We start from the raw sequence: 21,350 nt of genomic DNA, 5'->3' as shown, positions 1-21,350 counted from the left end.
GTAAGTATTTGTATTTGCACATTTGTGGTATGTTTCAGCCTTATTTATTAAATTATTCTGACAAATGGATATATTCTAACAAATGGATATAATTAGGATTTATTTAGTCATTCACCCATACTTGAATACTCACATTTTTTTTTTTTTTTTTTTGGTATGGTATATCTGAATGTATGTGAGTGCTACCTCTTTTATTGTCAAAGGTCTGGGTAATATAAATTTTGGACTTGTTTATTATTGCAATTAATAGCTTTTTAAAAATGTTTCTTTAGAAAGAATTTGGCATTTGAAAGTTATGACATTGAATGTAAATCAAGGATTTATATCTTAATCCTTTGATACTGGGTCTTTTTCTTGATAGACTGCTTGTCAGTGAAGAGTTATTTTTTGTAGAATAAAACTAAAAATAAATTTAGAGTTGTACCTCTTTAATTTTTTTCTGTATTTAACTATCACACCTTTTAATGTTTTCCTGATAACTATTAGCTTTTTATCAGAATGGGTTCTTAGCTTATTCTGAAGTCAAAGTTATACGGATATTGTTAGAGATAATTCTGAACTATATGAGAGTTAAGACTGCTTAATCACAAAGAAGTATCTTTGGTGCAGGAGACTATTTCACATCTACCTGAAGTTCAGGAGACTTTCAGTGTTTAGTGTATTTTTAAGATTTTATTATAACCATTTTGGCAACTTTCCTCACTCTGTTCTAACAATAAATCAATAAACCACAGTTTTAATCTGTATTACCAATCTTTAGCTGAAACAGACAAATTTGAAATTTAAAGCTGTTCATATAATCGGCTTCCTCTTTAAGAATAAGTGATAGGGGCGCCTAGGTGCCTCAGTCACTTAAGCATCTGACTCTTGATTTTGATTTTGGCTTAGGTCATGATTCTCACAGTTTCAGGAGTTTGAGCCCCACGTCGGGCTCTGTGCTGTTGGTGCCAAGCCTGCTTGAGATTCTGTCTCCTTCTTTCTCTGTCCCTTGCCTGCTCAAGCTCTCTCTCTCAAAAAAAAAAAAAAAAAAGAATAAGTGATAATATGACAAGTGATACTGTGACTATAACAGCAGTAGGCATCTTCCCAGTATGAGCTTTGTGGCCAGTCTACCTGGAGTTCCAGGCACCTGGCTATATGACCTACATTTGTTCTGGTTTGGTTACCCTTGGTGACACCTTCAGTGATTGTTGCCTTCCTTGGCTTAATTATGGACAGGGAAGATGGTGGAATCTGTCTGTGACCCCTTTTTCTAGGATAGTGGCAGGATTCTAGGAATTTTCCAGTTGGTGACCATTTCATTGGACTGATTCAGGGGGAGGCCCAGAGAATTCTCAGGCCTAGAGAATCCTGGAGATGCAGGGTCCATGCTCTGCCTCCTGACACAAGTGTCCCCTTCTCCTCCACATTTCCTCTCCGTTCACAGAAGAGAGCACTGATTCTGACAAATGTGCATGCTGGTTGCCAGTTGCATTTTAGAAACATTCCAGCAATGGTGGCTTTTAAGAATCTTCATATATAATTTTTGGCTTTTTGGATCTTTACTGCTTCTGATAATGCTGTTCTTATATATGTAAAATTATTTGCTTTTCGTCTACAGAGTGGCTTGTTACCATTTCGATGTCGAAAGTCATAAATAAGACATTCAAGATTTTTTTAAATAAAGTTTATTTATTTATTTTGAGAGAGACAGAGACAGCTCGAATTGGGAAGGGTCAGAGAGAGAGAAAATCCCAAGCACTGCCAGTGCAGAGCCCAATGTGGGTCTCAAACCCATGAAACTGTGAGATCGTAACCTGAACCGAAACCAAGAGTCAGGTGCTAACTGTCTCAGCCACCTGGACACCCCTTAAAATTTATTTTTAAGGTATTGAACTTGTAACTGTATTCTACATGGTTATTTTCAGAATTCGGGCTTTAATAATACAGATACTGTCTTGCGACATATTGATATGAATGATCATTTTTATTTTAAGAAAGTATTATCCTTTTACACTTTTTCATCCCAAACTTATCTTGGAGAAAGTTGTGCCTTGGCCTATAATAATGAATTTTCATGGTCATGCTTCTCTTTTGTGATTTCAGGACAAAAATTGCCCAAGATATTGAGAGATTAATACATCAGAGTGATATCATAGATCGAGTGGTATATGACTTGGATAACCCAAAGTAAGTCTGTTGTTGTTTTTAGTTTCATTAGTTTTATTAGTACTCTAAAATTTCAGTGTTATTTTTAAAAATAAAAAAATATAGCTAACTTCCACCTAGTTTGCCCTTGCTATGTTTTCATCTTTTAGCAGGGACATAATGGTAATGTAATAGTAAATCATATTAAATTGAATGTATCACAGGCTTTTGTTTGTTCTTAGGTGGACTTAAGGGGTTCGATAAGGGAAAGGTCACAAACTGATGCTGTGTTTTTAAAAAATGTGAAATTACCTCCATTTTAGAGAGTGGAAATGTCACATGAAATGCTGCAATTTTGTCCTATTGACAATATTGAGCCTTCGTTTCCTTAGGACAACAAATTACCATCCGTTTTAAAAAAAAGAAGGGACATGTGCTTGCTAATTTCTCCATAGTCCCCACTAGTCTTTGTTGCCTCTTACTGCTTACAATGTGCATCAGTCCTTTATATTACTTTCCTGCTCTTTGAAGCCATATGTTTATGATGCTTGATGCGTTAGTGTTATTCACAATTTAGGGTTATCACTGTTATCAGGACATTTTAGGGTTTAAATAAGTGAAAATTAGAAATGATGAATGTGACTATTATTTAGTCATTTGCCTCTTTATACAAGAAATGTAATGAGCCCTCAGTGGGTTTCCCCATCTCTCAACATTCTAATATTCTGATGGACATTTCAGATCTTACTGGTCTTTTTGGAGGAAATAGAACACTTTTTAAAGATCATTATCTTTAAAGGTAAAGAAATAAGGGTAAAAATTATGTCAAAGCTAATGACTGAATTTGAAATAATACTTTTAAAAATGAAAACCAAATCTATCTTATTCAAAATGTCTTAGTTATTTCAATATTTATAATTTGGTGTCAGATCAGGCAGATATGGTGAAAACAGAAACTCAGGAACCCTGAGCGTGGCATACATACCATTGCTATTTCTAATTGAAATGACTTTGGACAAAATCATTGAGCTTCTTAAAGTCTGAGTTTCCCTCTGTTAGAATGTAAGCTCCAGAAGAGCAAAAATCTGTATTTAATCAGAGACACAGACAGACAACTAAAACCGAATCTGGTACCTAGTAGGCATTCAGTAAATACTAAAGTAGTGAATATGTAAAGTGAAGACAGTACTTTCACCTTCCTGGCACTAATTAAATAAGCTAGTATCTATATCTAATATAGCTCTGCAAATTTAATCTGAGAACTGCATAGTTTAATTAGAATTATTGCTACCCAGTACTGGTCATATGCCTTTTTAAAGATACATCTAGTCTTTTTATTTGATTATTGGTATTTAGAAATTACATTTATTTAGTGGGGCAGAATTTCTTATTTGTGATTAATATTCAGTCTCTACTTGTAATTTTTAAGTCTATAAATGTTAACCAGAGTTCGTGTTTTGCTTGTTACATTCTTTGGTTTAAAAATAAAGAAGGGGGGACGTGGCAATAGTGGTATATTTTTAATTTGTAGTGTAGTTTTATTTTAAATTTTCTGTTTACCTATTTAATTGCAGTGTATTTTATAATACTTACTTGAATACTTTTATTTAGTTACACTGTTCCAGAAGAAGGAGATATTTTGAAGTTTAACTCCAAATTTGAATCTGGGAATCTGCGCAAAGTAATTCAAATTAGAAAGTAAGTCATTTAAAATGTTCTCACTTTGTCTGTACACAGATATTTCCCTAATTTTCATCAGATTTCTTTATTTTCTATTTTCAGAAATGAATATGATCTTATTCTGAACTCAGATATAAATAGCAATCATTATCATCAGTGGTTTTACTTTGAAGTCAGTGGAATGCGACCAGGTGTTGCTTACAGGTTTAACATCATTAACTGTGAAAAGTCCAACAGTCAATTTAATTATGGTAAGACATGTTTTTCCCCCCAGTGTAGATGATATGCAGGCATTGTAACTATAGTACATAAGGCTTTTTTTTTTCTTCTAATTATTAACATGTTTAAAAAAGGTTCATTGTTCTTTTGTTTTCTCTAGTTCTCAAAATTCGGATACTTATTAATGCAAAATTTGGAATAAACCTGTGCATTGCTTTGTTGGTGAAAAGCTCTTTAAAATGTAAAGAGCATCTTTGATTTCATCCAAATTAAATACAACTAAAGATTTATTACTTATCCTGCTTAAAATCAAGTTTTCAGTGTCAGCTCATCTAGAAGAGAATTACATAAAGCAGTCTTTAAAAATGTTTAATTTTGAATAGTCTCATAGAAAGTGAATATATATAATGGAAGTTCCAGAAAGATTTCACGTTCTCTTCACTGAGTTTTCTCCAGTGTCTACATCTTCAGTAACTGACCATCCCAGAGTCAGGATTTGATGTTGGTACAGTGTGGGTGCAGTTTCATGCCATTCTATTACATTTGTAGATTCTTGAAGTTGTCACCACAGTCAAGGTACAGAATACTCCCACCACCACAAAGCCTTGTGCTTCTCCTTTATTAGTCACTTTTCAGTACGATGTTAGCAGTCGTTTTCTATAAATTTTAAAATATAGTTGAGGAGGTTTCCTCCTATTACTACTTTGCTGAGGCTTTTTTTTGTTTTTGTCATGAGTGGGCATTGAACTTTGTCATATGTTTCATCTCCATCAATTGATTTGATCATGTGATCTTCTGTCTGTAAATATGGTGTTATTTCATTGAGTTTTGAATATTGAATCAGCATTTTTTAATCTGTGGAATAAACCCCACTTGGTCATTGTGGATAATTGCTAACATTTTGTTAAGAAATTTGTATTATATGTTCAGGAGGGATATCAAGCTATAGTTGCTTTTTTGGTTTGTTTTATTTTTGGTACCGTATCTGGTTTTGGTATCATGGTAACACTGACCTCATAAAATGGGCTGGGAAATTATTATCTTATTTTCTGGAAGAGCCTGTGTAGATTTCATGTTACTTTTTTTTAAAGTTTATTTATTTGCGGGCGGGGAATGGAGGGAAGAGCAGAGAGAGAGAGAGAGAGAGAGAGGGAGAATCCCAAGCAGACTCTGTGCTTAGTGCGGAGCCGGATGTGGGGCTCCGTCTTGCAAACTGGGAGATCATGACCTGAGCCGAAATTGAAAGTTGGATGCTTAACCAACTGAGCCACTCAGGCACCCCAAATGTGGTGTTACTTCTTAAACATTTGGTAGAATTCTCCAATGAAACCATCTGGGTCTGGAAGGATTTCTTTTTTGAGTCTTTAGTTTTACTTTTTTTAACTGTTTATTTTTGACAGAGAGAGATTATGTGCCAGCAGGGGAAGGGCGGTGGGGGGAGGAGGGGACAGAGAATCCCAAGCAGGCTCTGTACTGACAGCAGTGAGCCTGATGTGGGGCTCCAACCCACAAACTGTGAGATCATGACCTGAGCTGAAGTCTGACACTCAACCGACCGAGCCACCTGGATGCCCCTTTTGATAGTCTTTAAGTTACAAATTAAATTTAATGGTTGTAGGGCTATTCAGATTATTTTCTACTGAGTGAGTTGTGGTATGTGGTAGTTTGTGCCTTTTAGGAATTGATCCATTTCTTCTGAATTGTCAAATGTCTGTGTAGAGTTGGTCACAGTATTCCCTTTCTGTCCTCTTGAGGTCTGCAGGGTCCGTTGTGACACCCCTGCTTAATTTCTGGTACTGGTAATTTGTGTTTTCTCTTTGTTTTCCTTTGTCAATCCTGCTAGAATTGTCAGCTCTATTGACCTTTGTCAATTTTACTGACCTTTTCAAAGAACCAGCTTTTTGTTTCATTGGTTTTCTCTACTGTTTTTCTCATGAAACAATTTTTTAAAAACTCTAGTGTGTGTAGAGCACACTAGCAAAAGTATTAAAGTTGTTAAAGGCATGAATATGATGGTGCTTTTTAAGGGGCGTTTCTAAGAATTAGAGTTTTCAAGAGTTGAAGAGGCTGTTCTCAGTTGTCATTATTTGTGTGGGAAATAGGAAATTTTACACTCTAGATGATTACATGTTTGGGATAAAAGCTTTAATCAGATTCACTAATTTAATGCAATAATGAAAGGAAGATTATGTAGCATAATATCTAGGTTAGTTATAAAATTATTTAAAGTTTTTAAACGTTTTAAGTAATCTAATTTTAAATAGTGCATTTTAAATATATTTTGACCAAGGAGTCAGTGCTTATATTTTGCATGAATAGTGGTGTGAATATTCCTGATAAAATCTATTTCACATTCTTTATTTTTGTGATTTTGGGGCCTAACTAGTAATCATTGAATGTTGTATTTCTTAGAAAATAATTTTGACCTATTTTTGATCTTAAAACCTTCATATAATTAAAAAAAATTACCTTATTTGAAACTCATTCAGAATAATAGTAAAAAATGAAAGAATTTCATGTTTTCCTTATTTAACTTGTAAGTATAGTGCTGACATAATATTTTAGAGGAGGAAAGGACAGTTACTTAAGTGGAAGTATGTTTGTATTTTGGGTGCTCCTTAAGAGTATATAAATATAAAAGCCTATTTATTCCTAAAATGATAGCCAGTATAATTTTCAAATTGTAGTGCCTACAGGTGGATGACATCTTTACAACTACATTCATTTATTCACTTTTATAAAATAGTACTCTTACTAGCTTAAACTTTATTATAATTTTAATTTTAAAAATTAAAAACTTACATTGTAGAGCAGTGCTTCTCTATTTTTTTTAATTACAAAATGTTTTTAATATTAATTTTTATTTTTGAGAGAGAGAGAGAGAGACAGACAGACTGTGAGCCGGGGAGGGGTAGAGAGGGAGACAGAATCTGAAGTAGGCTCCAGGCTCTGACGCACGGAGTCCGACATGGGGCTCAAACCCACGAACCATGAGATCATGACCTGAACCGAAGTCGGCTGTTTAACCGACTGAGCCACCCAGGGGCCCCTATTTTTATTTTTAAATCAGTACTTCCATGTGATAAAATAATGTCTTCCTTTAGTATCATTTAAAACAATGGGACAGATGGCTGCTTTACTTTAAAATTTCCCCTGCTTCTTAGCCCTTGCCCTTTGGGTATTTTTGTATGTCTATCACACTTTCCAAACTCACTTTATAGAGAATTTGGGTAACAGAATGGTGTTAAGAAAATTAAAACCATCCACAGTGCGTCATCCAGAGATAGCCACTTTAATATTGTTGTGTCCTTCCAGCCTTTTTTATATGGCAATATATGATTTCCACATCTACATAATTCTGTATTTATTTAAAAAAATAAGCCTGTATCCCATGCAGTTTCATAGTCTGTATGTTAACCAAACATTATATTGTTAACATTTTTTTCTGGTCATGAAATATTTCTCTAAAACAGAGTATAATGGACATCCTACAAGAGGTACTATAACTTATTTATCCAAACCTTTTTCTGTTGTACATTTAAGCTGCTTCTAATTATTTTCTACTTTAAATAATGCTGAGATCAACATTATTGTACAAAATATTTGTGTGTATAATTATTTAGTTACAAATCTACAGAAGTGGAATTCCTCTGTCTGCCAGCTGTAAATATGTTTATTTTTCTGATAATCAAGCAGTGGATCTTTAATGTGGGGATTTGGTAAATTAAAAATTGTTTAGAGAAGAATGTAAGAAGGGGAGAAAATCCACTAATTAGCCTTTTGTAATCCTCAGACTTACATTCACATAATTTTAAAATGAAATTTTATCCTTTCATAGATTGGGGTTAGAGTATGAAAACTCACCCGAAACTATTCTCATGCCATTCAGTATTTTCAGTGACATCATTACTAATGTTTATATAATATTCTATTGAGTAATGTACAGTTCGGGATTTTATTAAGTCTTTTTCAACATTTCAAAATTATAAGCTGTGCTGTTGATACCCTTACTTATTTGCTTTTGTGTATGTTTACGATTATTGCTTTGCCATAAATTTCTCTAAGTAGAATTTCTCAAAGCAAATGAACAGATGTTGCTGAAAACTAGGGAAAAGGATACTTATTGTGCTGGTAGGAGTGTTAAATTAGGTCAACCTTTTTGAAGTGCATTTGATAATATGCTTTCGGTGTTTATATTTAACTTCATCCAGGATTTATTTTGGTAAATTCTGTGAATTTGGGGTCTAACTTAATCCTATTGTTAGTAGTTAAGCAGCTACAACTGAACCCATTCTTTCTCCAAAGAGATTTAAAATGGTGTTGATAAATTGAGTTATTTGTTAAATGTTTACATTTATGCCTCATTTGCAACTCTGTTCCTGACCCACTAGTAAAAAATGGAGAGGAAACATCACTTAGAAGACATTGTGAATGGCTGCTCTGTGGTAGCTTGTATAGAAAATGCTCTGGTTATGGGGCGCCTGGGTGGCTCAGTTGGTTAAGCATCCGACTTCGGCTCAGGTTATGATCTCGTGGTTCATGAGTTCAAGCCCTGTGTCAGGCTTTGTGCTGACTGCTCAGAGCCTTGAGCCTGCTTTGGATTCTGTGTCTCCTTCTCTCTGCCCTTCCCTTGCTTGCATTCTGTCTCTCTCTCTCTCTCTCTCTCTCTCAAAAATAAATAAATATTAGAAAAGAAAAGAAAATGCTCTGGTTAGCAAACACAGATTGGAAGCTGGTTGGTAAGATATCACTCTGACTTGCTCCTAGTTCCTAACTTTTTGAATCTGGGTTGAATTACTCTGACCTCCTAGTCATATTATTTGTCCCCTCTGGTTTGAAACAATACAGTTCTCAGAAGCTATGGACTAGCATTTTGGGGGGAAGCTGTTTGTTGCTCTGGTACCACTTGATTTTAATGATCCTGACCTTTCTGTCTAGTGTAACATCCTTTGCTGTGTAACTGACTTTATAATACAGCTTAACATCCTGTAGTCTTTTTCAAAAACAATTGAATTTTTCTACCTATTTTTCCAGAATTGTTTATTGTAAATATTATTCAGAATAGTTTTATTAAGTGCCAGAAGATTTCAATTACATTAAACTCATAGAATAATCTGAGAGAAATTGAATTTTTTATATTAAGTCTCACTACTTAGGAACATGGTGTATAGTTTTGTTTATTCATTTTCTTCTGCCCTCACTTAAGTTTAGTTTTTTTTAAATAATTTTTTAAGTTTATTTTTATTTCTTGAGAGAGAGAGAGAGAGAGAGAGAGAGAGAGAGAGAGAGAGAGAATATCCCAAGCAGGCTCTGTGCTGATAGCAGAGGTAGGGTTCAAAAACATGAACTGTGATATCATGACTTGAGCTGAAATCAAGAGGTGGATGCTTAACTGACTGAGCCACCCAGGTGCCGCTATTTAGTTTTCTTTTTGTTAGTTGTGTTCATTTTTATTTACTTCCATTCTTAAGTATTTTATGTATTTTCTTTTGGCGTCTATTTTGAAAGAGTACTTTCAAACATTTTCAGGTTTGTTATTTATAATTAAGCTGTCAAGTTTTATATGTTCACTTGAAAATTGACCTCTTTACTGAACGTTCTTACTAGTTTTCATAGTTTGTGAATTGATACTGCGGATTTTCTTGCTATGTCCTTAGAATTTTTCCTTATCTGTAGTTATATTGTGTATCTTTCATTGTTTTGTAGCTGTTGGATATAATTTTGAGAATGTTTACAATAAAAAGGAGACATTGGGCATCCTTGTTTTGACTCTAATGTGAATGCTGCTAGTATTTACATTAAATACCCTAGCTCTTTTTTTGAGGTACAGATTCTTTCTCATAGTAAAGAATTTCTATTTTGGGGCGCCTGGTTGGTTAAGTGTCCGACTTCGGTTCAGGTCATGATCTCGCGGTTTGTGGGTTCGAGCCCTGTGTCCAGCTCTGTGCTGACAGCTCAGAGCCTAGAGCTTCCTTCAGATTCTGTGTCTCCCTCTCTCTCTGCCCCTCCCCTGCTCATGCTCTCTGTCGCTCAAAAATAAAAACAAATTTAAAAAAAAAAATTTCTACTTTTACTAAGATTTAAAAACTAAGTATTTTATTTTTGGGTTTATTAATGTGATGTGACCATATAATATGAGCTATTAATGTGCTGCATTGTATTAATAATATTTCTAATATCAAATCATCCTTGGGTTTCAGAAATAAGTCCACTTTGCCATGGGAGTTAATCTTTTAATATACAACTATTTTTGATTTGTTAGTATTTTGTTTAAAGGCTTTACATCATTGGTTGTAAATTAGACAAGTCCGTTTCTTTTTTGGAGGGTTGTCTTTGGCCAGTTTTGCAAACAAGCTGATGCTAACTTTGAACACTTAAATAAAAAAGCTTTTATTTCCCCACCCTGTGTTCTGGAACAGCTTAAATAGCATGTACATGTCTTCATGAAATTCGGAAAGAGCGCACCTCTAGAACTGTCTGCGTATTCCTTTTTGGGTGGGAGGAGAGTCTGGATAACTTCTTCAGATTTCCGTGACTTGGTGTAGTCTAGTTTTCTATTTCTTATTGTGGCAGTCGTGATGATTTACATTTTATTATATAAATGACATTTAGATTTTCAGAATTCACTAGCAGGGATTTCTGTATGATGTCTGCACTGTGTGTGCTGCCTGTTCTCTTGCTTCGTTCCCTTGCGTGTGTGCTTAAAACATAATTTAGTGTTTTAAAAACCTAGCTCTTGGTTTTATTCCTTATTTCCTTTAAAAGTTTTAAAATTAACTTTTCTCTTTTCCTCTCTGCAGTTTGATTGTTTTTCTTCTTTTTAACTTCTAGTTTGTTTACCTAAATTTATTTTTGTTTGATGATCAAGCATTTAGGGCTTGAATTTGCTCTTAATTATAACTTATTTTGTATCTCCTTCCCCTCTGGATTTTAATATTAAGACTCCTTGTTATTTTGTAGGTTGCCTCTAATTGTATGTAGTGTTGGTATCCTTTTTGATGCAAGAATTATTTCGGAAGACATTTGTTATGTTCGTGGTTGGTTAGATTATTTTGATTAAAATTTTTCTCATTACTTTCAAATTTTAATGAATCTTGTTCACATACATATAAAATTTATGATTTGCAACAGTTTTTTAAGCTTCCTATCTGGTCAGTTTTTGTTTTCATGGGCACTTGGAAAATAATATATATTCTCTGCTGGAAGCATAATTTCATATACATTGTTAGTTTAGTGTTATAAATCCATTTATTCAGCTTTTGGTGTCCTTATTTATCTTTTACCCTATCTGCCTAAGACTTAAAAAAATTTTCTTTCAGTTCTGTTGTGCTTCTGTCCAGTCCTCATTTACGAAAACATATGTATTTTTTTCTGTTTAAGCAGCATTATTTGGCACATAGTTTATAACTTTTCCATATATATTTTGTATATGCCATTGAACAGTATAAAATAGTCATACTTAAGTATATTTAACCTTGAATTCTATTTTTACAATGTTTTGGTTTAAATTTGCTTGATACATCTTTGTTTCTTATAAATAGAGGTTGCATTTTATTGTTTGACCCTTGTCTTTAACATGCTTTTAACTTAAAATTCTTTTTGTAATTGATACATTTAGATTTTTACACTATTTTTGTGCTTCTTGATTGTTCTGTCTGTCGCTCTTTAAGGTGTAGTGCAACACTTGTTTCATTGTGGAAATCCAAAATATGTATATAAAAAAATAGAGCATGAGGCATATTCTGCATTGGATTTTCTCAGTCCTGTTCCATCTGCCTTAAGTTTAGTAGAGATTTCTCCCAAATTCTGACAAGAAGTGGTCTCTTGTGATTTCTTTTTACTGCCATATACTTGTAAGTATTTAACTAGGAAGTTGGTTATAGCTGTGAAATGAGCTCTTAGGCAGATACAATTTTTTTAAGTGAAACTCTGTTAGGTTTGTTTAGTACAACATAAAGGAAATCTTGGTTTGTCTTAACATCAGTAGAAAGAAGGGACTAATATTTTAGTAAGCTGGAATTCAGCAGTTTAAGAAATTGCAACTAGCTATGTAGTTGATGTTGTCATTGGGTTGAATTTTGAATTCACTCCAGGGATGGTACTGATGACAAAATATTTGCAGTAGAATCTTGTTCAGCTGAAAGGATTTAATTGCCATCCATGACTGAAATTCAGAAGTAATATTAGTTTTAATTTTATTTCTTTTCTTTTTTTTGATTGGGACATCTTTTTTTTTTTTTTATTGGTTTGGGGTTTTAGTGTTGGGTTCTAAGCAAATGTGTCCAAAGATGGCTTATTCTTTGACAGTGCCCCCAAAAGGGGCAGAATTACTATTGTTTTTGTTTCTTAAATTGCCCTTTTCCTGGGGATATTTTAGGTGATTCTGTTAGTTTTCTCACAAGTGAATGATCTTATTTGTGAATTTTATTTGAGAATTTATATCACTGTATAAAAATGTCACATCTGTTGTAATCCATTTCTCTCTCCACACCCCCCCTCCCCATTACTTGAAAGGGGTTTGCTCAAATTACCACTAGATGGCAGTCTTGCATTTTAGTAACTTGGAACTTTCCTTGGCAAGCTCCCTCCCTGGCACTTCTGCACTCTTTTTCTCATCCTACCCCCTAACCCTTCCTTCTCCCTGCTCCTCCCCTTAGCCATGTCTCCCAGATACATGAAGATTTTTAACCACCTCCTTACATAAATTGAACATGTGTGGAATCAGCAGAATAGAATTTTAGAGTCTAGTCTGTAGCATTCCCACCTTGCCCTCGTTAGTTAATTCCATACTTGGAAGTTGAGCTGAGCTATCTCTTGACTAAGGAAGTATTCCCTGACTCCTCAGGCTGGATGAATCTCCTGGATAAATGTTCCTTGTAATTTTTCCCTTTGGAGTGCTCGTAACAGTTTTATGTTGTTTATAAATGTAGCTTATTAATCTCTTTCCTGCCCCCTCCCCCTTGTTTATACATTCCATCTGATCAGGGACAGTGTCACTGTTGCTGACTGCCATGTTTACACTATGGCGTTTAACAGATGTTTAGTAAACATTTGTTAAATGAATGAGGCAATGAATGGATGAACTATGAAGATCCCATTAGGAACATAAAATGAACGTGCACAAAATATATGTCAAGAAGATTCTAGTTTAATATAAGATCAACTATTTCTAAATATTTTATTTTGAAATAATTTCAAATTAATGGAAAAGTTACACCCTGACTCCAGATGTTGAGGATCTGAAATGATACCTCATCACCCTAGAATACTTTTAGTATATTTTCTATAAACAGTGGCATTTTTAAAATATGTATATAACCACCAACGTCAGGAAATAATTGATTTGTGAATCCTGTCTAATCCATAGACTCTTCATTTGAGTTTCACCCATTTTCTCAATAATATCCTTATAATAGCAAGAGAATTCTGCTCAAACCATGTGTATTTAGTTGTCAAGTTCTACACTCTTTAAGTCAGGAACAGTTTTATAGGCCTTAACATATATGATCTGACACTTTTGAAAATTACAGAACTCCTATTCTGTAGAGTAGTTCTTGACTTGGAGTTGTCTCTTATTCCTCGTGACTCCATTCAAGTTAGGTATCTTTGGCAGGAATATTATAGAAGTGATGTTGTACTCTGGTGACATCCCAGATTTTGTTTGTCCCATTACTGATAATAATTTTATCACTTGATTAAGTTGGAGTCTGCTAGCCTTTCCACTATAAAGTTACCCTTTTTCTCTTTATAGTTAATAAAGTATTTTAGGTGGAAGTACTTTGAAACTATGTAAATATCTTTTCCTCGTCAGATTTTACTATGTTAATATAAATCCAGATTGGGTTCCTGTTTTACTTAGTAGGTTGTAATTTGTTTCTCTCATTATTTATTTTTATGCTCAAATTGCCCAATATTTGGCCAGTGGGATCCTTTTCATACTGGCTTCAGTGTCCTTTTGACACATCCCTATCATTCTGTATGGGCATCCTTGCTTTTTCGGCATACATATCCAAGGCGCATCTTGCCTTTTCCTGCCCCAGCCTGGTATCAATCATTTCTTGGAAGAGCCCCGGCTTGTTTTAGTGGTGAGTGGTACTTAAAAACCAAGGTCTGTGTGCATAGTGTGTACATTGTTATTGGACCTCTTAGTAGACAGAGCTGAGGACTGTATGTGTGTATAAGTACTTATATAGAAATTTTCGTTTGTAGTGGTTTCTCTATATGTATATATATGTTTATGTTTGTGTGTATGTGTTATGTGTATACACCCCCACACAGTCTCTATGAGGTCACACTGATACCTTCAATTCCACAGGCTTTATTCTGTGTGTGTGTTTTTTTTAACCTATATTTACAACGTCCTTCAACGTGGAGAATGTGAACTTCCCTTATCCTTAATATATTTAATCCTGATCAATTCCAGTGTATGTTACAATCTTTCTGCTGCCTTTTTGGGCAGATGTCCTCCTCACTTCATTCAGCCTTTCTTCCTACCCCCCCTGCATGTGTGTCCTCCCTGTTTGTGTTCATTTTGTTTTATTAGTATTATTTTTTAATGTTTATTCATTTATTTTGAGAGAGAGAGAGAGAGTGCCCACATGTGAATGGGGGAGGGACAGAGTGAGAGGGACAAAGAATCCCCAGCAGGCTCGAGTGTGGAGCCCGACTCGGGGCTTGATTTCACAACAGTGAGACCATGACTTGAGCCTGTATCAAAAATCAGATGCTTAACTGACTGAGCCATCCAGGTGCCCCAAGTGTTAATTTTATTTTTAGTTTCTAGTTTTATTACATGGTGGTTAGACAGTTTTGTTGGTTAGTATTTCTCTTTTTTGGAACTTCTGACATTTCCTTTTGATCTAATATGTGATCATTTTTTGTGACTATCTCACGTGCTGTTAATAGAAGGTATATATATTCTGTGTATATATAAGGATACAGTGTTCTGTATTTAAGATTTGCCTTATTATGTTCTTTAGATCTTCTGTATTCATTTCTTCATTTTTGTTCATTTGGTTTGTGGTGTACCTAGAGCGATGTGTTAGTCTACTATCAATAGTATGTTTCTGTCTTCTGTATTCTGTAATTTCTGCTTTACTTAGGAGATTGGTTTTATCTGGTACATAGATATTGGTTATTATTATATTTTACTGTGAATGATCACTTTATAAAGTTCCTTCTTTGTCTCATTTATTATTTTTTGGCCTGAAATCTACTTTGATCTCAGGATTTCAACTCCTACTTTGTTTCCATTTGCCTGGTGTATCTTTGCCCATTTTTAACAGGTGATTTAAAGTTTTTATATTCTGTCTTCTAGTAATGATGAAAGCCTGGGTTTTATTTGTGCTGCTTGTTGAATTTATTTATTTCCTTTTTGGTGGTAAGGATATGTGTAGGGATGCAGACTCAAGTGGCTACCATTATCTCCTAGACCAACAATCTGATCTTCCTATTTTTAGTATAAATCTCTATTGTTGTACTAGCCATATGATAAGCATGCATTTTTTTCTCCATAGAGTCACTCAGTCCAGATAATGTATGCAACTTGTGATAGGTGGCTGTAGGTTATTCAAGTTCCATTTTAAACTTTTTTTTGTCCCCCTTGTTAAATGAGGGTATTAGCTTCAACTTGAAAATTTCATGAATATGTGGTTCATCATACATTTGATGAATAGGGACTAAAACACCTTGTCTTTTTTTTGTATCTGTACTTGTCATTTAGCATCTACTCAATGTGACTTTGGCTTTTACTTAGATATTGTTAGAAGCCACTGCCATTGGATTTTGCCTTCACCATGGCAATTTAATATTTTGGTGGTCTGTATTCAAGTGACAAGATTGATAGTTCTTGGCATATTTTTTATGTATATAAAGGTTTATCCTTTGGCTAATGACCATATCAATTACTCAGATATAGCCAAAATGTCAGGTCGAGTAGATTGTGGTATATTCAGTCTGAGTTACCTCATTTGATTGATTCTTAGTAGGACAACCTCTTTGGTTCAGATGGTTTTTATGATAGTTGGAATTTTAAAATGTCACTCTTCCATTGTGATCATAATTAACTATCATTTAAAAAGTAATAGAATACATTGTCTTTTATAAAATTAGAACACTTCAATAAATCTAATGTGCCCTTGACTTCAGCTGGAACCTTACTGTAGTCAACCATTATTATGAGTTTTGTGTGTCTGGAGGAGTTTGAAGTTTCTTCCCCCCCACCCCCCGCTTTTTTTTTTTCTTTTTAGAAAGAGAGGGTGAGCTGGGGAGAGGGACAGAGGAGATAGAGTCATTATTTTTATTTTGAGAGATAGAGCACGCATGAGTGAGCGCTAGTGGGGGAAGGGCAGAGAGAGAAAGAGACAGGAGACAGAATCCCAAGCGGCTCCGCGTTGTCAGTACAGACCCCCATATGGGACTTGAATCTGGAGATCATGACCTGAGCCGAAATCAAGAGTTGGACACTTAACCGAGCCACCCAGGTGCCCTGAGAGAGAGAATCTTAAGCATGTTCCACGCATAGATCCCATGACCTTGGATCTTGACCTGAACCAAAATCAACAGTCTGACGCTTAACCCACTGAGCCACCTAGGAGCCCCTGGGGGAGTTTGAAGTTTCAGATTAAAATGGCTCAGTGATTCCTAGGAAGAAATAAAGAAGATAGGAATCTGTTGTATGTACCAGTGAAATACTTGAGTTTCAAATATAAAGAGAAAATCTTAACATACTTCCACTTTAAAAGAACTGGTTACATAAATAATGATAATATTACAGCAGCTAACGTTTATTGAGTATTTACCGTGTGCTGGGCCTTGTTCTAAGTGCTAACACATGTGGTACTCTTAATCCATACAACAGAATCCATTTTACAGAAGAGAAAAAGAGGGCATCAGTGCTTTAGTAATCTGCCCAGGATCACGCATCTGGTAGGTGGTGAAGTTGGAATTCAAATCCAGGTAGTCTGGTTGCAGACTGCATGCTCTTAATCACTGTGTTGTTCTGCACGTGAGAAAGGTGGATTAGTGTCGGACTTCTCATCGGTGGCACAGGCAGCTAGAGGACAGCCAAATGTCTTTTGCGAAGTGTGTCATTTGTTTGTCACTGCCATACACTTTGTGTATGTAGAATTCAGAATTATATTCTCCCTGAACCCTCTGTGAGAAAAATAAATGAGGAAAAAGATCTCAAGGTAGAAGTCTTGAAATTTATAAAATCTGTCAAAAGTAAAAATGTTCTAAAGGGGGTGATATGGGAGATGTGAAGGTTAACTTATCTTGATGGGATTGCTTAGTTATTGATACAGTATCAGAGAAATACCAATTAATCATAACGATGAGGATGGGAAGTGAATTGAAGAGTACAACAGAAAGCTTCCAATAATGGAGAAAAAAATGTGGAGAAATCAACCAAGCCAATAATAATAAGAAAGCAAAGAAGAAGAAGAAGAAGAAAACCCATGAAATAGTAGAAAGAAAATAAGATGGAAGGAATGACATGAAATGTATGTCTGTCATCACTAATTATGAGTTGAAATGTCCTAAAAAAGTTACACAGTGGTGGGGGTGAGGAGGGTATTAATTAAATGACAAAGAAAAGTTGAAAATGAATGATTGGGCAGAGATAAACTAGGAAAATGCAAATAAAATATAGCAAAAGTGGTAATATTAATGCCAGAAGTGGAATTGGCAGGTCATATGGTATTTACATTTTTAATTTTTGAAGGGCCTTCATGGCTGTTGTCTGTAAAGGTGTCACCAATTTACATTCCCATCCAGACAAAGAAAAAAATCAGGATCAAAAGCACTACATAGATACTGTGTATTTATAAGTTGCAGTTCTTGAAGATGTAGAATAATCACAAACATTTTTTAAATTGAGGTATAATTAACATATAACCTATTAATTTCAGATGTATAACCTAATGCTTCAATATTGGTATATATTGTGAAATGATCCCTTTGAGAAGTTTAGTTAACATCTATTGCCACAGTTATAAATTTGTTTTTCTTGAGATGAGAACGTTTAAGAGCTACTGTCTTAGCAACTTTCAGGTATGAAATATAGTATTTATATATTAACTATATCCCTATGCTGTACATTACATCCCCAGGACTTACTTATTTTATAACTGGCAGTTTTTACCTTTTGACCACTTTCACCCATTTGCCCACCCCCACTTTTATTCTTGCCTTACCAATCTGTTCTCTGTTTCTATGAGATTTTTTTTTTTTTTTTTTAGGTTCTACATGTGAGATCATATGGTATTTTGGTATTTGTCTTTGCACGTGTTTTCTTCCACTTAGTAGGTTGCATTTTCGTTTTGTCGATGATTTCTTTTGCTGTGCAGAACACACACCTTTATACAGCACAGCAAGGACCATAACCATAGAGCATTTGTAGAGATTGAACAAAAGCTCCAAGAAATACAACTTAATTAGAAGACAGTCGTTGTGAGAATTTAAAATACCCCTTTCAGAATTTAACATATCAAGAAGACAAAACACAAATAACAATACAGAAAACTTGAATAATGTAGTCAACAAGCTTGATTTTGGGATTCATTGGGATTCCAGTTTGAGAACATATTTGAAGATGTGTTGCAGCCAACAGAGTGAGATGTAAGATGGGAAGTGGGAGAAATGGTGGAGCTAATCTGGGATTCCAGTGTTAACAGGAGGAAAGTTGAGGAGCATTTCGGGAAAGCATCTCATCCATGTTAGAACTGGAAGTTGGTGGGATCCTGGACTTACACCTTAAAAAAATTGAAATGGGTTTCAAGAAATAGTGTGACATAGTATGCTTATGAAACTGAGACATGTTAGGGACACGGGGCAGAAGGCCTGTGTATCTTCTCCAACGGAAGGATAAAACAGAAAAACTGCAAAAAAGTTACATTACAAATGTGAGTGACGTAGAATGTCACGAGTTGGAGTGTTTGATGAAGTGTATGAAAGAATCCATTTGAACTAGACCCTGGAAATACTTTATTTGGGAGTGTGTGGGTAATGCACTTTGGCTGTGCAATGAGCTATATTTACGGAATCTGGATGTAAGTACTGTTGTTTTTCACCTTAAAAGGTCTGCTTTATAGAAGGAGCACAAGAAGGTATCTTCCTTATGTTCATGAAACATTTTAAAAATTTTAACTTTTTTTGTTACAGACAAAACTTATGGGTGACTAAAAAGCTCAGAGATTTTACAGATTTCATTGTGATTTAAAATACTAATGGAAATCAACAAAATGTTGAACAAAAAATGGGTACTTGGAGATGTAAAGTTCTTCCTTAAAAAAACAAAAACAAAAAACCTCTGAAATTTAAAATTGGTGTTACAAATCCTGTAGAACCATGCTGTCCAGTATGGTAGTGACTAGCACACACATGTGGCTAAGTTGAGTTAATTTAAAATTAAAAATTCTACTTTTTGGTGGTACTGGGCTCATCTCCTGCCCTTACTAGCCACGTGTGGCAGGCCGCTGCCAACTTGGATGTTGCAGGTACAGAACATTTCCGTTCTGGTAGGAAGTTCAATTGAACAACTCTGACGTAGAAAGTCCTTCAAAAGAGGACACTTTATAGACTTACGTGACATAGCTAAGCTGGGAGCTGGCGGGAAAGCATTTAATAACTTGCATTATTTATAATAAAAAAGACTGAAAGTAAGTGAACTAAGTACTCAAGATAGTAGAAAAACAAGAAAATAAACCAAAAGGAAGAGAATGATTTTTTTTAAATGCTGAAAATAATGATAGAAATAAAATAAAATATGCCAGAATTGAGTAATAAGTAGAGATTCTGGGGTTATCTGGGTGGCTCAGTCGGTTAAGTGTCTGACTTTTTGATTTCAGCTCAGGTCATATCTCAAGGTTCCTGGGATAAGAGTGTGGAGCCTGCTTGGGATCCTGTCTCTCCTTCTTTCTCTGCCCCTTTCCTGCTTGCACGCTTGTGCACTGTCTCTCAAAATAAACTTTAAAAAAAGTAGAGAGTCTGAACAGACTATAACTTTTTAAAAGGAAATTTAAAAAGTATTAGTCACCTTATCGAGATGGCATTTCAGCTGAATTATATTTACCTTTTAAAGAATAGATTGTACTGCTGTTTATTCCAATCAATAATGGATAGCTTCTCAGTATATTTTTCTGAAGCTAGTATAGTCTTATACTGATACTTCGTAAAGGTAATTTTTAAAAAGACCAGTTTTTAGATACACAAATTCTATTTTTTTAAATGTTTATTTATTTTTGAGAGAGACAGCGTGTGAGCATGGGAGGGGCAGAGAAAAAGAGAGCCATAGAATCCGAACCAGGCTTCAGGTTCTGAGATGCGGGCATAGAACTCGAAGTGGGGCTTGAACCCATGAACACTGAGATCATGCCTGAGCCAAAGTCGGACACTTAACTGCCTGAGCCACCCAGGCACCCCTAGATACAAAAATTCTAAATAAGATTTTAGCTAATATAATTATATACTAGTAAAAGAATAGCATTTTCTTGCAGTGCAAAGATAGCCATAGGAAACCTATCAACATAATTTATTCTGTCAACAGATTAAAGGAGAAAAGCCATGTGAGTCTATTAGTGGATGCTGAAAAGGCATTTGATAAAATAAATTAAAACAAGTGTAATAAGAATTATGAAAGAAACTACTCCACTTATGGGAGTAATCATAGCACCTGTCACAGAGGGTTGTTGTATTTAATGAATTAACACATGTAAAAATGCTTAGAGCAGTGTCTAGCACATAGAGATTATTCATTGTTACCTCTTTTTATTAAACATGATACAGTTGATATGCAAAAAATAATTGGCAAATATTGTATCGGGTGGTAAAACATTTTGATTAAAATTAGGAACAAGACAGAGTTGTGCTCTTCTATATGCAGAATCACTTGTAAGGTTGTATCATTTTTCTAATACAGTAAAAGTAGAAAATGAAGTGACTGATACAAATACTAAAAGAGGAGGCCAAATACTTTAAGTTACAAATTATATGATTTACATATGTGCAAAACCCAAGAGACTATGAAACACTAATTAAAATACTCAGAGCTAAATTTAACAAAATGGTTCTGTAGCAGGAAAATGAAAAAAAAAATGGTTCTATCTTTAAGTTAGAATATAAGGAAAGTCAAATCAGATCTCAGTAAAATTTGTCAACATTTCTAAACTTAACATATGAATTTCATTAGTTCTAGTTAGAAGCCTAGTGCACGATTTTATGAAATTGGATAATATTAAAGTTTATATGTAGAATATATTTCTGAAACTACCCAATAAAATATGCTGTATATTTAATCCTGTTTTTGCTAATAGTCCCTTTGCATT

The 21,350-nt window shown here is 34.6% G+C and overlaps 1 protein-coding gene across 9 annotated transcripts in view; it reads left to right on the top strand.

Annotated features, from left to right (window-relative positions):
* AGTPBP1 (ATP/GTP binding carboxypeptidase 1) overlaps positions 1-21,350 on the top strand; it is a 168,469-nt gene that overhangs the window by 112,980 nt on the left and 34,139 nt on the right. For all 9 annotated transcript variants that reach the window (XM_045043681.1, XM_023242224.2, XM_023242223.2 and 6 more), the window contains 3 exons: positions 2,086-2,169; positions 3,739-3,825; positions 3,910-4,058. In XM_045043681.1, the coding sequence (XP_044899616.1) occupies positions 2,086-2,169; positions 3,739-3,825; positions 3,910-4,058 (320 nt within the window). The remainder of the gene's footprint in view (positions 1-2,085; positions 2,170-3,738; positions 3,826-3,909; positions 4,059-21,350) is intronic.

This window comes from Felis catus, chromosome D4 (genome assembly GCF_018350175.1).
Source record: "Felis catus isolate Fca126 chromosome D4, F.catus_Fca126_mat1.0, whole genome shotgun sequence".
NCBI classification, from domain to species: Eukaryota; Metazoa; Chordata; class Mammalia; order Carnivora; family Felidae; genus Felis; species Felis catus.
This window is presented reverse-complemented; position numbering and strand designations above follow the sequence as displayed.